The 15,892-nt window shown below is 38.5% G+C and overlaps 1 protein-coding gene across 1 annotated transcript; it reads right to left on the bottom strand.

Moving 5' to 3' along the window:
* Window positions 1–4,868: 4,868 nt before the first annotated feature.
* On the bottom strand, window positions 4,869–13,926 carry zgc:153372 (uncharacterized protein LOC767695 homolog). The gene is made up of 12 exons (XM_066660582.1): window positions 13,810–13,926; window positions 13,599–13,644; window positions 12,490–12,623; window positions 12,259–12,409; window positions 11,534–11,670; window positions 11,088–11,157; window positions 10,200–10,281; window positions 9,960–10,091; window positions 9,076–9,218; window positions 8,208–8,330; window positions 7,993–8,078; window positions 4,869–6,683 (listed from the first exon to the last, which is right to left on the bottom strand). Exons 2-12 carry the CDS (start codon window positions 13,626–13,628, stop codon window positions 6,413–6,415), a joined length of 1,359 nt encoding a protein of 452 aa, XP_066516679.1. The 5' UTR covers window positions 13,629–13,644; window positions 13,810–13,926; the 3' UTR covers window positions 4,869–6,412.
* Window positions 13,927–15,892: the final 1,966 nt, after the last annotated feature.

Genomic DNA, 15,892 nt, shown 5'->3' with positions numbered 1-15,892 from the left:
GGACTAATGAAGGTAACACAATATGGCGAAAGGTTTGTATTCGGTACTTTGTCCCCTTTGCTGAAGTGACCCCATCTACCTTTGACCAAAAGTCTTAACATTTCTGTGAGGATCTGATGACATTCAGCCACGAGAATACTGGGGATAGTACTGTTGTTAAATCACAAGTTTTATATAACGAACCTTACTCTAACACACGTGAAATGTACTGTGAGGGGCTCTATCCACCCACAGAACACAGCTGTAAATCTGCACAGTGCACTGCCTGCCTACGGGCTTCCCGTTTCTTTTCATGATTTCCTTTGACGATTTTTATTTATGTATTTTTTAAAACCATTTAGTTGCTTGTTGTGTTTTACTTAATAAGTCAGTAACATTTGCTATATCAGATCCCCTTGTTACTCTAGAAACTTTTCAGTATCTCCATCCATGATTTGAATCTGCTTGAGTGAACTCAATGAACTGCTGTGTAACCAGAAAACGATCTGTGGACAGGCTCAGAACACTCACAAAGTTTTCCTTGTGTTTTTAGCAACAGAGACAAGCTCTGGAAGGGTGAAGGGAGAGAGAGTACAGCTGAGAGATGACATTTACTACACAATGGTATTAATTTTATATTTATATATAAATTCTTATTAATAATTCTTTCACTCAAACAGAATAGGAATCGATTAGTTGCACTGACAGATTTCTTAGTGAATTTGCAACACACATTCTCAATCATATAAATGTAAACAGCTTTGCAGTTAGCACATGCACAAGTGAGAACATACATAGAGGAAATGTATTAAATAACATCACGCAGTATTATTTTCTCAGAGTAATAACAGTATTAAAATATGTAAAAAATAAATATCTATATTTTTACATGGCCCATTTACACTCTCTTTGTTTTACGCAATCAGAGTTCTCAGAAATAACCCTACGGCCTTTAACTCAGACCAGTTAAAGAGTTCTGTCTTATATAACTGTGAGGTCCTGAGACATACATGGTCTGTAGGTTTTATGAGCTCCTGAGTCAATTCAGCTCCAGCACAGAGATAAAATATTGCATGGGGTTTTATTCAAATGACAGTCTGCCGCCGCTGGCCCACTGCAAATCAACACATCACCAGCAAAAATACAGATACCATGACAAAGTGTCAGCTCCACTTTATGTCCTCCGCTTGTCTGAGGGTAAAAATGCCTCTACTCCTAGAGCATCCCTGAATAGTGTAATGGAAAAATGTATGCAGCCTTATGCAAAAGTAGCCCTGGTAAAATAGGTTCTGTAAATTTTGAATGTGAAAATGAGTAAATGTTCAGCACATATTAATGCACTATTAAAGTTTATATGCTGAATTAAACATACAGAGGGCAAAAAACAAGAAAAAAAAATTTAATTGATGTCTTATTTCTTTGGTTATTTCCAATTTAGCAAATTGTTTTCACACTGAAAGCCAACTAAGCATTTCATTGGCCCAGGGATGTCCAAACATTTGCTTACAACTGTGTATCCTTCGTCTTATGATGTGATTATACACATGATCCCATTCAAATTTGGATTTGTGATTAAACATGAGATGCAGTAGAAAATGTAATATTATAAATTGAAACATATATTTAGGTTTGTTTAATTCAGAGTAAGAATCAGATGCATTCCTACAGCTGTGCAGCACTTCTACTGAACTCATACATTTCTCTGATGGGTGTTGGTTCCAGTAATAATTAATCCACTGCATGTAGTATAGGAATTTCAAATATGTACCAAATGTACGAGAACTGCCCCGAGGCACTAGAATATATGACTCAACACTGTCAGTCACTAATGATGTAGGATATATTTAATATTGGCAATTATTTTACTTATTTAACCAGAAAGGCCTTATTGTCCAGGATGAGAAATTCTCCATATATGTGATTATGTCAGCACATTACTATGGGCTATTATATCAGTTGTCACAGGATGTCTAGACAGTCAAACAATAAAAGATTACTCAGTAATTTAGGCCCATTATTACTGGAGAAAGAGGATGTATTGGAGAGCAGTGATGTTTATCCAATGTATTCTGCCTTCAGGGACACTGACCATCAGTTAAAACCACAATGGGGGCTGACAGATCTGTCTTTTTTCACTTGTAATTTGGTTTCTTACTAAGAATGCTGCATATAACATTTGTGTCCCGCTTCATTTTAAGATCGTCATCGTAACGCTAACAAGTTCGGGTCCAAATCTCCAATCCAAACTTGGTCAAATAAATCTTTTAAAGCAGAAAGGACTCATTTGTCCACTAAAGCCCAAATGCCATTGTGTTTTCCACTCTTTCTTCCCCATGTTTTTTGGTTGAGAGATCAAAGCATGGGAGGTTTTCAGCGTTGCTTTGAATAAGCTTTTAGGTTAACAACACACCAATTTAGATCTCTTCCTTCATGGATCTGTTAGCTGATATTTTGGAGCCTATTGTTGCCTGTGAACTTGATAAATACGACAGGGCTCTAGAGAAAGGACATTGTGATTCCTCAAAGCTATCCCTCAATAACTGCAGGCCTAATCTCCTCGCCTGATACCGTATTAATAACCTTTTAATTAAAGCAGAGAGCGACATTGAACAAGGACTAAGCTGCCCCACGCTGGGGAGAATAAGAAGAATCAATACACACCATCACAGTGGGTCTGCTATGGCAAAGGACAGAAGAGAAAAAGCCTTCTGTGAAGGGAACAATGTCACAAAAGCCGGAGAGTAAAGGGCAAAAATGTTTGCTCATCATACAACGAAGACACATCAAAGCCACAAAAAAAAAAAAAAAATTGGGGCAGCTCTGATTAAAGGGGAGGCTTTAGGGTGAATAAGGTTCAAGTCTGATTAAGCCCTGTTTCAGCATAAATAACACCATAACATAATATTCTAATTTTGCAAAATGCATTTGTGTAAACAGTAAATGGATTGTTTCATATTTACAAACAAAATGAATAAAGAAAACGTTGAGTATTGCTTACATTATTTATATTAAATGAGTGTGTCTACTGCTAGCTGCTTTTAACTAGAAGGTAGCTTTCATGAGGTTGAGCTATTTTATTTATTTATTTTTTTGTACAGTAACTTGTAGCTTAGCTGCTCTATTTTACAGTAGCATTTTTAGGAACATTTTCTGTAACTACTTAAACATTTCAGGGACACGTTGGGTTCAGTGCCCACACAGAATCACTGGGTGCAAGGCAGGAACACACCCTGGACAGGGCTCCAGTCCATTAGAGGGCATTACACACTCACACACTCATACCTGTGGACACTTCAGCACAGCCAATCCACCTACTAATAAGTCTTTTTTGGGCCGTGAGAGGAAACTGGATCACCTGAAGGAATCCCACGCAGGCACAGAGAGAACACACCCAACTCTTCAAGGTACAGTGTCTAAGGCAGGGGTTGTGCCGACACAACCGCAGGACCCTGGAGCTTTGCGACCGTGACCTGCTATATTTGTCTTATCTCACAGCCCTGAAAAACCATAGATAAATAAATAATAGTCTTATTATTATATTGATCACCAAGTTATAATTTACAGAATTGGAAGGACTTTATGATGCTTTTCCACTGTATGGAACCTGAAGTACTCAACTGTACATGGCGCTACAAGCTTGCTCCCTGGTTTCCACACTTCTGTCAGCCACCAATCCAATGACTGTTTGAACCTGTTCAAAAGACCACGCCGTACATCTATTGGCTGCCATTGTGAGTGAGATAAAATATGATCCCTACTGTAGCTTAGCGATTTTACAAATGATAGTTTGTTGTGAGGTCAAGTAGAGTAGGTACCATGCACTGGAAAACCACCATTTGATTATAAACAATTATATGTGACTGTAAAAAGTTCTATATAAAAAATTAAACTGAAATCATAACTTTTGGTAGCAGCTAGCGGTAGGCAGCTGCATTTCAGAGAAGTGTAGCTTTCATGTATCTGCCATTTCCTCTCTTTGTTGTCATTTCTCTGCCACTTTTGTTTTTGTAGGGTAATTGACAACTTACCATGCTACATTGTGTTAACCTGAAACACAGCATGTAATTAAATAAATCTTATTACATTAAAAAGGCAGCTATAACTCACACACAAAAAAGAAAGGAGAAAATGTGTGAGGAAGCTGCAGCTGGGGTTGAGAGAACAGAGTAAGGCAATCTGCTTGTCTCTCTTCAGCTGGTGTATGGCATGCAGGGGTCACGACCTGGCCATGAATCGCTTCAATCAGCTCCTGGCTGGGACCAGAAAGGAGGGGCAGGGTGGGGAGCCGAGGGGAGGTTTGGGTAACCAGGAGGGCTTTTGATCTTGCATGGTCAGTCAAGCAGCATGGCCAAAAGGATTCCTTGTTCTTGTGTGTGTGTGTGTGTGTGTGTGTGTAGTACAGGTTAGCCTCAGTAGGGGAGGAGCTCGGGGCAGGTCAAGAGCATTTCATTTTTCCTCTTCATTGAATCCACACTCCCTTTTTGACCTCTCCGAGCTCCTGTAGCGCCTGAGCTGCTTTAGCCATGTTAAGCAAAGCAAGTCCACTCTTTGCTGCAGGTGCAAAAAAAAAAAAAAAAACGTTCCTGGGAGCCACAGTTTGAGCCCCTTTCCATTTGGTTTCCTAAACAAGTTTAATTAGGAATATTATATATATAAATCACAGTACTGTGCAGAAGTCTTAGGCACCTAAGATAATGGTGTGTGGGGCTTGTATAAAGATATATATAATCATAGTAAATACAAACAGATAATATTAAACAAATAAGAAATATAAGATTTTTTATTATAAAGTAGTTGGTGACAGTGAGTTTGAAGAGCAAAGTTTTGTTCCGATTCTCCGTGATTTGCATTAATTTGTTAAATCAACAGCACACATTATTTACAATCATTATTTATTTACCCCTAAGGTGTTGGATGATAACCTCAAATAATATGGACTCCAGGAAGAGAGATTTGGAAAAAGTGAAACCAACACATTCACACACAGAGCATCACACTCACTGGAATAATATGATTTGGTTTTATTCTAATGTTGGGGCGGTATTTGTTATTTGCACAGTACTGTATGTCAATGTGATGAGAACCTTCATAACGTTGTGGTTCCAATGCTCTTCCAATTACAGGTTCTCCTAGAATCTTTAGGAACTATTATTTTTAAGACTGCACTAGAAGCAGCATTTAAAGACTCTCCAGTCACAAGCACAAATAATACCAGAAAAACCTAAACAGTTGTTTATCCTTAAAACGACACAAGGCAGAAATAAAAATGTAAAAAGTACATAGGCTTCACATCTTACAGCCTTCAGCTCATTTTTATACAGTAACAAAAGGGTTAATTGGATTTTTGTAACACACGAGATATATTTACTCCCACAACAATACGACACAGAAAGCAACACCGTTGTCTGAGTAAAATAAACAAACTACTAGGCTTTTTCCATGTTCTGCCAAAATCGACTACTCTTTAAAAATCCCAGAGTCTGAGGGAGCTGGAGTATAAGATGATACAGCACTTTTTTGTGAGTAAATTCTACTTGTATCATGGCTGAGCCAAAAGTCATTATTTTACCAATAAATTTTTTCTTTCCATGCCCTATTTCATCACAGGGCTGATTAGGATTTCTATGAAAATAAACAGACGCAACGGTTTGACCCTACTTTCATTTTTCTATTTCAAAGTTGAACACATATCCAGACACCTCTTCTAATCAGTGAACCATGTTACTTTAGGGTTAATCCTTTGCAGATACAGGTGGAGGGGAGGCTGTATGATCTCCATAGGAACACAGTGACCAATAGAATGAGACACTGCAGCAGCTGCACATGAAACTGAGGCAGGTACAGGACTAAAGTAAAAGTAAATGTTAAAAAAAACACTTCTTCAAGGTTTCATTCCAACTGCTCGATTTCTCTAATCACCCCAAACTACTCTCAGAGGTACTCTCAGGGAGGGACTTTTACTTCCTGGACCTGAATTTGCCTGCTCAGGTAGAAGATATGTAAGTAACCCCCAAGGACTGGGCTGTGGGGAAGTGGTATTGTGATGGTGTGGGAACAAATGACCCATTTCCTTTGATTTTAGAAGAAATGTTGGCTGAGCAGGCTTCACCACTTACCATCAAATCCTCACAGCAAGGTTCCCAGCATTTAGTCAAAATTTTTCCCAAAAGAGTGCAAGCTGTTAGTGCAGGAAAAAAAGGAAAAAAACCAAGCCACCATTTCAGAAAAAAAATAATTGGATGAGCTCTCGCAATAATATGATTCTGATTCCAATTTCAGAAAAATCTGTGTATCCTGAAGACTCTGCCAGAACAGATGACTTCACATCACAGTAACCTAATGCACAAATTAGCCCAGCAAACCCTTGTACTGTTGATATCCAGGCATGGGCCTTTTCACAAAACGTTACTGTTCACTTCAGTGTCTCCTGACGCTACATGCTTTTTAGCTCTGGATATTGACAGTGCATTAAGTGGCTGAGAGTAATGAGATAGGACTTGGGCGAGCGTCCAGAATGGAGCACTTTGGGAGAGGTGAAATGAGGACAATGTGAACCATTCCTCACACTGCTCTGTTTACATTTACCCCACACCTGCGTCCTCCACAAAGATCCACATATCACACCACTCCCTCTCCTCTCCTTTCCTCGCCTCTCCTCTCCTCTCCGGGCCCAAAGAAAACTGTAGAGCGGTTTTAGCTCATTTCTGAAAAGAGAATATATATTTGTAGGTTTACAACTGATAATCTGTAAACCTAAGTTCTGGGAGGAAAATAAAGTCAGAGCAGGAAAGAGTTCTGCACACATCTTTTGTATGTGGCGGAGGAACCTTTAGATTTTATAATAATGCCATGGAAACAAAATAACTATGTTAATGAATGAACGCATAAAATGTTTTAATTTGCATTTCTAACAATTCAATACAAACAAAAAGCTTTAGCGATAAAGATAATTATATATAATAAAGGCAAACAGTACAAATGCAATAAAACATTTTCTATAATTAAGGCTTACATGTATATATTTTTTAATATATTTTCTTCGAAAAATATGATGCTATTTGAGATTGAAGTATAGTGCTTTATATAAAGGAATTAAACAGATAAAATATCAATAATAACAACAGCAGTTAAACAATTTGCCCATTTTATAAACTGTCAAAACATGTGCATCATCTTTGTTGTGCTCAGTAAATATTCAGACTGTTTACCTCACATCTAAGGCATACAAAGCAGTATATAGTTGTATTGATATTTTCTCATTAATATCATTTTAAACGTTCACTCAGCAGTTTCCTCTGAGTTTGATTAATAAGGAGGATTATTGGCGAGTCGTATAAAATGCCCAGTAATTCTATGGATTGCTCCACTGTCTATTTAGCCAATCAGTGTGTCAGATTTATAATTGGTCTTTGTAATTATCAAATTGACTGTACATTTTGTGGCAATGTGAGAGTACAATAATCGTTACGTCAGCTGTAATCACACCATTAAGAAACTCAATAAAATTTCTGAGAAAAATTCTTGTTTAACTTCAGGACTTTACTGCCATCTAGAGACAGAAACACTAAATGGCTGTAAATCGGTTCTTTAAAAGCACATTTATTTTCGTCACAGAATGGCACCAAAACAGTAATTCCACATTTTGTTGTTGTTTCCATCAGAAAGGGTCTAGATCAACTTCAACTTCTAAGTAGGAATTACAGCACAGCGTCGATGTATAATTCAATATAAAACCTGCGCCATACGTGGAATATGGTGAAATCTCTCTTTTGTTTAATGTTATATTAATTTTAGTTTCCAAATGTTCAACATATATTGGCCACATATAAGGACTAGTCAATACAGATGTATCCAAAAGTTCTAAAAATTCCTAGTGAAAATGTTTTATTGATTTCCTAAGTAAAGTAAGTAGAAGCATCCTTTACGTAAAAAGCAACAAAATATTTAGCAGTGTGATGATACCAGAGAACAAAATATGGAGCTGAAAATCTAAGGGGTGCTTTCCTATTTTACCCAGAGTTCCCACTGTTCATCTTCGAACACTGCTTCACACACGAACCCAGACTGTCCGCCAGCAGGAAAGGATTCAAGTGGCAGTACTGTGTGGGGAAGGAGAGAAAGAATGAGAGGTTTATATACAAAACATTAAGAACAGACACCGTTGAGATAGGACCTACTACTTATTATATATTACAAACTAAAAATGATAAATCAGTACAGTACGTTACCTGCTGAGCTGATTTGAGACCAGGATCAGGCTCGTCTGTCATCCACACAGTGAAGTCTGGAGAGAAACGTGTGTACTGGAGAACGGCAGCCATTTCTGAATCTACATCTACTGCCACATTTGTCTGTGCAAAACAGCAGAAGCAGGTCAGAGATATTAGGAGCTGATTAATATCAGTTCAAATAACATACGGACAGAATTAACTGACTCTACAAAACAAGAGGTTGTATATATTTAACGGCTTACAAGGTAAGTTTGCACAGCATAGTGTGTAACACTGCTGCGGGCTGTGTAGCAGGCTAGGGTTCAGATCCCAGTTCGGGCAGGAACACCATACTACATCAACACATGCCCTGGGCAAAACTTTGGATTAGCCTACCTAACATGATTAGAAGTTTGTGTGGATTTTATTGTAATTTCAGCTCTAATCAGTGTGTGTGTAGTACACAGTGAAATGACACAGAGTTCCTCTAGGACCTAGGTGCTACATAAAAACTCATACAAACTACACAAAGTGGATGAATGCAACAAATGCAAAACAAGTGCCATAATAATAAATAATAAACAATAAATACTAGGAAGTGCAGTAACCAGTTATAGTTTACATAGTTTAATACAAGTAGGTGTGTGTGTGTATTCAGTCCAGAACTGTAAGAGAAGGACGTATGAGTGTGTTTGCTAAATTCTATAAATGTTATTTGCTGAATAAAAAAGTAGTAAACGTGTGCATGAATAGATCATGAATAAAAGCTGTATGGAAATAAGAATTGCAAATCTGCAGAGATCAATATTAATATATTAGTATTAATAAAGGCTGGCGCATAGACTGCTACACAGAAGTTATACAGAAGTTGTTAAATGTACGATACCTTAAAGGAGTAGGAGGCGTCAAACTGAAAATATTCAGAGCAGTCTGGCACAGTCCCCTTGTATGTGACAAGGCCTTTATTCCGTATTGAGTCTTGGGGCAGTTTAAAGATACGATAAGTTCCAGATGCATATTTAATATCACCTAAGAAAGATAATTATCAATATAAGCTAAGAATTAAAGACGCACATTAGGAACTCTTAAATAAAATGATTTAACATTATTTTTAAAAACCATGATTCAACTTTAAAAATGTTAAGGATGGTAAGAAGGAAGGCCTAAAGGGTAAATGATATAAAAAAAAGTTTCACATCATTTTTTTTCGTCCAAAAACATTTAAAACATACTTCTAGCATAACATTTTTAGCCATAAAAAAAAACATGAAAAAATATTCTTGCTTAGAATTGTCCTAAAATATATAAATTATAAATAATACACAGCAGCTGAACAATTTGTTTATCCTGTGGCTGTACAATGGACAACATGCTTGTGTCTCTATTAAGTTGGACTGCTTCTTTGTGGTCAAACTGGTACAGCATGCTAATTCTTAGCACTTATGCTAGCTTCTCAGTAAAAATAAATTCATGAAGCCTGAAAGGTAAAATGTCCCCAGCTGGTATAACACGCTATATGATAGCCATACAGGTATTTGTTTTTAATGTTATCCGTCTGGTTCACCTTAATAGTAAAAAAAAAAAAAAAAGACAAAAAAATATATATATATTTTTTACAGGTGACGCTTGAATTATTCTTTTTATTTGAATTTATTTTTCCACCTTACCTTGTAGGCTCTCTGTAATTCAAAAAAAGGCATCTTGTTGCAATACACCATTATGTGACGCCACTTTGAGAACTCAAACGGTAAGTGAAACAGAAAACGCTACCTGCTTTTTTCTGTAGCTCTGGGCTGTTAATTTGAATATGGCTGGCTGCCACTAGGTGAGGTGTGCTGAAGCCCAACTCCTTCACAAGTGAGATGAAATCCTGCCAGTAGAGGGCACCAGCCATTCCTTCACCTGCATAGAAAAGCAATCAAGCTTGTTCAATATAACTGCAGCCGGGTGTTATATATAAAAGCTTGTTTCTGAGCTAATGTTTAGCATCAGAGGTCAAAGGTTACATACCCCAAAGCACTGGATCCTCCTTCAAAGAGTCTGAAACCACCTCACTTGTGTACATGTCACTGAAGTAAAGTTCACCACCTTCCTATGGGGTACACACAAAGAAAATGTAAGTTTTTAGTGTCATGGAATAACAGGAAGCTACACTAAAAACGACACAGATGCCGCAAAACGAGACGAGTCATTGGATAAATGCTGGGCTTTGTCCCGCCCATCGGACGCTCAGCGTCTCTGGGGGTCTATGGGCCAGTGGGCTAGCCACGGCTGGCCCGGACGCTCAGCTTCTGTATGATGATTGTCTGAGGCTGAATCCCTTTTTGATTGACAGCGAAATGAGCGAATCAGCAATTCTTTGGTGTAAAGATCCGTGGGAGCATTAAATTTTCATTTAGTTCTGAGTTGAATCTGAAATTTTCTTAATCCTCTTAGCGGCATTTTCTTTGTTAAAAACGACTAGCGACAAATCGAGCTCCTATTTCTGGTGGAGTTTTTTGTAGCTTCTTGTGTTTGGAGACTGACTTCTATCACTCTTTCTGACTTCTATTACAGTTTGTAGCGGGTGCTGCTGAGCCCCTCCACCGTCACAAAGCACTCACAGGCGGACACACTTCACATGGGCCAAGGCCGTTTAAGCAGCCTAGCTCTGCTGGCCGATGAGAGGACACTACTCAAGTCCCTGGAAAAGATGCCTTGTTGGTACGACAGGGTCACAGATCATTTTTGTTGAAAAGGAACGGAGGGTAGAATTTACGTATGAATAAACCGACACATTTTATGATGTAGGCCGAAATTGAGCTTCCCCTCCTTGAAAGACCAGCATCCGCCACTGATATATATATATATATGTATAGATATGTGTGTGTGTGTGTGCTTATAGAGGAAACCTCTCACCTTGAGAACCTTGAAAGCTTCATTCAGGACAGCTCTCTTGTCTGGGCACAAGCATATCACACAGTTTGATCTGTACACAGGAGGGTTTTTGGTTCAATAAAAGCTAAGGACTTAATCCAGTTACATTTACTATAAAGTATATCTTTCTCTTTCATTCCACACAAAGTGATGACAGCCTGTTAAGATGATGACTGAGAGGCTGATTCACTATAACTCTGTTGTGCTAGGGGCCAGTGCTCTGCACTGAGAAAGTGATGTACAGTGTTTACTAGATCCAAATGTTTATTATTAAGACATGAACATAAATACTTGAGGTCAACATTAATATTGTCTTTCAGTTTACTCAGCTGTGTTTACATTCTCTTTCTGTCATGAAATGTGTTTATTCATGTGGCAATTTTAAAGCATTATCTATTTTAAGTGTGGATATTAAGTAATATACATACACAATGACATCCATGGAATTGTTCTGGATCCCTGCTTCACTGAGCTTCTCTATGTATCCTTTAATGAACACAGTGTTTGGCCTGGAGTAACCAAATAGTTCCTGGTGGTACTGGATGTACTTTTTTGACTCTTGTATCTATCAAAAGAGCAAATGGGAAGAGCAAAATTTGGCCATTGTTTGTCTTCTGCTGATATTCATCCTTAACACTTTTGCTCTCTAGGTTTGTAGGATAGTATTTTCTAAGCCTTTAGCACCGATGCTAAACAAAAACTGTATAAATGGGAACCAAAAATCATCATCCAGAACATTAAAAGTAGAATTATAGTTGAATACATTTATCCTGGCATTAGATAGATCTCATGATTATATCCATGAATATTTTTGATCAAAATGTCATTCTAATAAATACATAGAAAATATGATATTACAAGGAATATGTATTATTCAGTTATTTTACCACAACTACAAGCGAACCTGTTAGATTCGCTTTGCTGGGGAAAGATAATCCTGCCATTTCTGACTTTAAAGGGCTTAGAGTAAGGCTAAGAGGTAGATTTAGGCTTAGATTTATGGTTAGGCTTAGGGTCAGTTGTGGATTTCATGCTGGTTAAGGACGACGTTTCATGCTGATCACGCGTTGCAAAATAACCTACATAAACCTACATAAGACCAGGGTGGCTCTGGCTCAAGCCCTCAAAGTGGGTAGCATAATAAGTAGTATACCAAATCCTCTGTCATGTCAATGCCAGTCACATGACCATCCTCCCCAACAAGTTTGCTGAGAATGTAGCAGTCTCTACCACATCCACTTCCCAAATCCAAAACTGAGCAGCCCTTCAGTTTCTCTGGAACCACCACACCACACCCAAAAAACCTGTAACAGGGACCAAATGAGAGTTTCACAGATTGTCTTCAAAATGAGCCACTGAAAGTGAATATACATTGCACAGTGACCTTTTGCAAACTTCCGGATGGACTTGTCCGAGGGCTTCTCTGGTACTTGGCGAAAGCGAGAGCAGGCGCGAGGACACATGGCAAGCAGCGGTGGTCTGCAGGTCTTCTCCGGTCTTTAGAGAACTGTAATATTTCTACACAAAAGAAAACTACTCTGCTGGACAAACACATGAACACCGTCTGGAAAAAAGCCACAGCTCCAAACATAAACAAGTCATCTGCTATATTTATTCTCTATTACTGTAAAGCTGGCATAGAGGGGGAGTGGGTCTGGGACGCCGGACTTCACTGTTGAGCCTTCTGGAGGTGTCGTGGGCTTAATTCAGCGAAACACTGACGAGGGGAGGTGCCGAGTGATACAGTGGCTGGTCTGAGGACTCGTGTGACGGGCTCACTGATTAACCGTAGATGTTAAGGGTCGCTGGCTGCTGACTGGATCATAAACGGCCACAGCAACCTTAGGGTATAGCTGTAGGATGGAACAATGGAAATTGTGTGGCTGCTGTTAGGAGGAGAGTGGGTTGGGCCCTATGTGAAGCTCTAATGGATATTTTACATGTTATTTTGTGTATGATTATTATTAAAGAGATTTCTGAAGAGCCCATATTTTTTCCAAAATAATTTTATAAGGAGTTAAATAGTTTTACAGTCACATATAATAAATAAATAACTAAAAACAGAGCAGCCAATCAGAACAGAGGTCGTTTAATTGAATCATTCTAACAGCAAACTAACAAAACCCCTGACGTTAAAGAAATGTAAAATTCAATTATGCCTCACCCCTGACCCTGAACATGATGAAGTATTCACAGAAAATAAATGAAAAAAATGAATGAATGAATTAACTAAAACACAACCTTTTTATAAGTGGACCTCAGGGAAAAGAATAGTATAATATAGCTGTGCTATTTTACCACAGTCTGTTGTCATGCTCCTGTACCGTATTCTGTCATAATGCTACTCACCTCATTCAGTTGCAGTGCTGCTTTTAAATATTCCGTTGTTATGCCATTTTACCTCATTCTGATAAGCTTCACTTGTTTATCTCAGCTGTTGAAACACCACATCTACATTATCCTACAGACTTTAGAAAATGTGCCACAACTCACCTTCACATTACTGTGCACCGCAGTGGCCATGGGCAGAACCAGGTGGCTGGAAGACAGTAATCATAAATTGTGTGTGAAGACTGTATAACGTTCACGCCATATTTCTGAGGTCATGCTGTGTTTAACTTTCTCTCTGGGATTAGTGGAGACACGTAGACGATGCAGAGATTTAGTTCTGTAGTTAAACAAATGTATTAAGCAACATACTTACAGCAATGTTTGAAGTGACGGAGAGTGAACTTTAACGCTGGAAACGACAGTATCTCTCCCACTTGAAAGTCCAGCTATAGCCCTAGGTCAAGAGGCTGGGCTTGTCGGAAAGGGGCGGAGGAAACAAGCTCATTCACACGGATGTGGCAGTCACCTTCTACCACAAGGTGGCAGTAAAAGCACATACATCCATTCTCCATTTTCTCTCAATTAACCGTTCTTCATGTGAATCTGTAGCATGCACTGTTTACAGTCTGTAGAGCTACTCCCTTTTTATTTAAAGCTCTCGTTTAACGAAGTTTTTATAAAGTGTGTGCTTTATTTCCCTCCTTTTTCCATATAAACTTCATGTGTTTACAATATTCCCTCAACAGCAGATGAGTCAAGTGAAGCTAACCTTTAACTTTTTTTATCAGTTATCATGGAGTCTTATCTATTATCTACCTGTCTGTCTGTATAATAAATTCCTCTACTTTAAACTATTCACTGTTTACACTGAACAGACATTATATTGCCTGTGCTAGGTTTCTAAAATCTCTTTAGAAAAGCATTGCTAGCAAAATAGTACATTCGGGAGCAGCTAAGATCACCATGGTCAGTGCCAAGTGAGGGTTAGCAGCGTATAAACTTGTGCTGCATCATTCAACAACATTTGGATGAGCTGGAGCAGTGTTTATGACCTGAAACTAATCATCCAACAACAGTACTTGAACTCACTAATATTTACGAGGCTGAATGACATCAAATACACACTTCTGTGTTTCAGCATCCAGCACAGAGCCTTCCACGAAGACAACAGATCATTACTGCACCAATGCGGGTTAATTCTTTATCAGGCATCTATCCATCAACAGTGAGGTAGTGTAGAAATCAAATGACTGCATTCCAAGCAATTTGACTCAACCCTACACAGAAAAAATGTGCAGATATTTGTGGTGTGTGACAGCTAAGCTGAGAATGTGAATCAATGTCCATGCAGCTTTCCTGGAACCAAAAAGATGCCAGACAGCACAATAGGGTCAGTAAGAGGACATCTTGGCACAAGCTAGGGCACTGCACAATGAGGAAATGCCTGATCGGCTGTGATGAATACCGACATTTGTGAGTGTGTGTGTGTGCGTGAGTTTGGTGTGTTTGTGTATGCTGGAGCTCTCTTCCCACAGAGTCCGGCTTGACATTAAGCCGACTCAGTCAGCTGTGACCTTCCCTTCTGCCCTCAGTGTCCTGGGTCACTCTCAAAACAATGGGCTGCCCTCAGCTTTAAGGGTGGGCCAAGCATGGCTCTCTTCACCTCCCAGAAAGTAAATAGCTGTGGGAGTATGGAGAGCCCTTATTAACCTGCTTGACCTGATGATTATTTGATTTAAAAAAAAGCCCTGCCTGTACATCATAAATCTATTCTATTTCACAGATTTTGAATTACTGTGAGTGAAAGAGGAAACAAATGAACTCTGCTAAAATCGCCTAAAGCCCTAGACACAGTTCATCCATAATATTATTCAAATTGTGGGAAAGTCTTCAGTGCAACAATGACTCAGATAGTGTAGTACCTGAGGTATTAATGTACTAGATAAAGTACATTTGGTTCAAAGTCAAGGTCAGCAGCACTTCCAGCTAATTCATTAATAAGTGAATATAATTGTCAATACATTCCTCTGTGTTGCCATGGCAACTACATTTTAAGAGCCACACTAATATAAAGGTGCCAGAAAGGCGTCTTATGGAGAGATAATATAACAACCATGTTTGATTTCCTTAAGAACTTTTACATTTTTCAGGTGTCACACTTGGCTTTTAATGGTTCTGGGGTGCAAAGAAGACTTTTCCATTGCATAAGGTTCTTCACTACTGAAACCTTTCTGACATACATCCAAACCAGCAACCAGTTAGGGAACTTTATTTTCAAACCTCATAATGATGTATGTGAGTTACTGACTTTTAATACCATTAAAAACCGTTATTGTAATTATTAAGTTTGATAACAAAGGTGCACTGTAAGAAAAGCAAAACAAACAAACAAACAAAAAAAACTTCCTTAGCTTTGTTGATTCAAAGTGTTCATCTGCGACTAATAAACACAGTTA

The sequence above is a fragment of the Hoplias malabaricus genome, chromosome 1 (assembly GCF_029633855.1).
Source record: "Hoplias malabaricus isolate fHopMal1 chromosome 1, fHopMal1.hap1, whole genome shotgun sequence".
In the NCBI taxonomy this organism is placed as follows: domain Eukaryota; kingdom Metazoa; phylum Chordata; class Actinopteri; order Characiformes; family Erythrinidae; genus Hoplias; species Hoplias malabaricus.
The sequence above is the reverse complement of the archived record's forward strand: the minus strand, read 5'-3'. Positions and strand labels throughout refer to the sequence as shown.

What these genes read in the sequence shown, in the direction of transcription:
- zgc:153372 (XM_066660582.1), bottom strand. Translation starts at nt 13,628, where the DNA reads ATGGCCACTGCGGTGCACAGTAATGTGAAG. An exon ending in AAGCTTTCAAGGTTCTCAAG is followed by an intron (nt 10,282 to 11,087) that starts GTGAGAGGTTTC and finishes TGTACCCCATAG; the next exon opens with GAAGGTGGTGAACTTTACTT. An exon ending in ATGAACAGTGGGAACTCTGG is followed by an intron (nt 6,684 to 7,992) that starts GTAAAATAGGAA and finishes TTCTCTTTTCAG; the next exon opens with AAATGAGCTAAAACCGCTCT.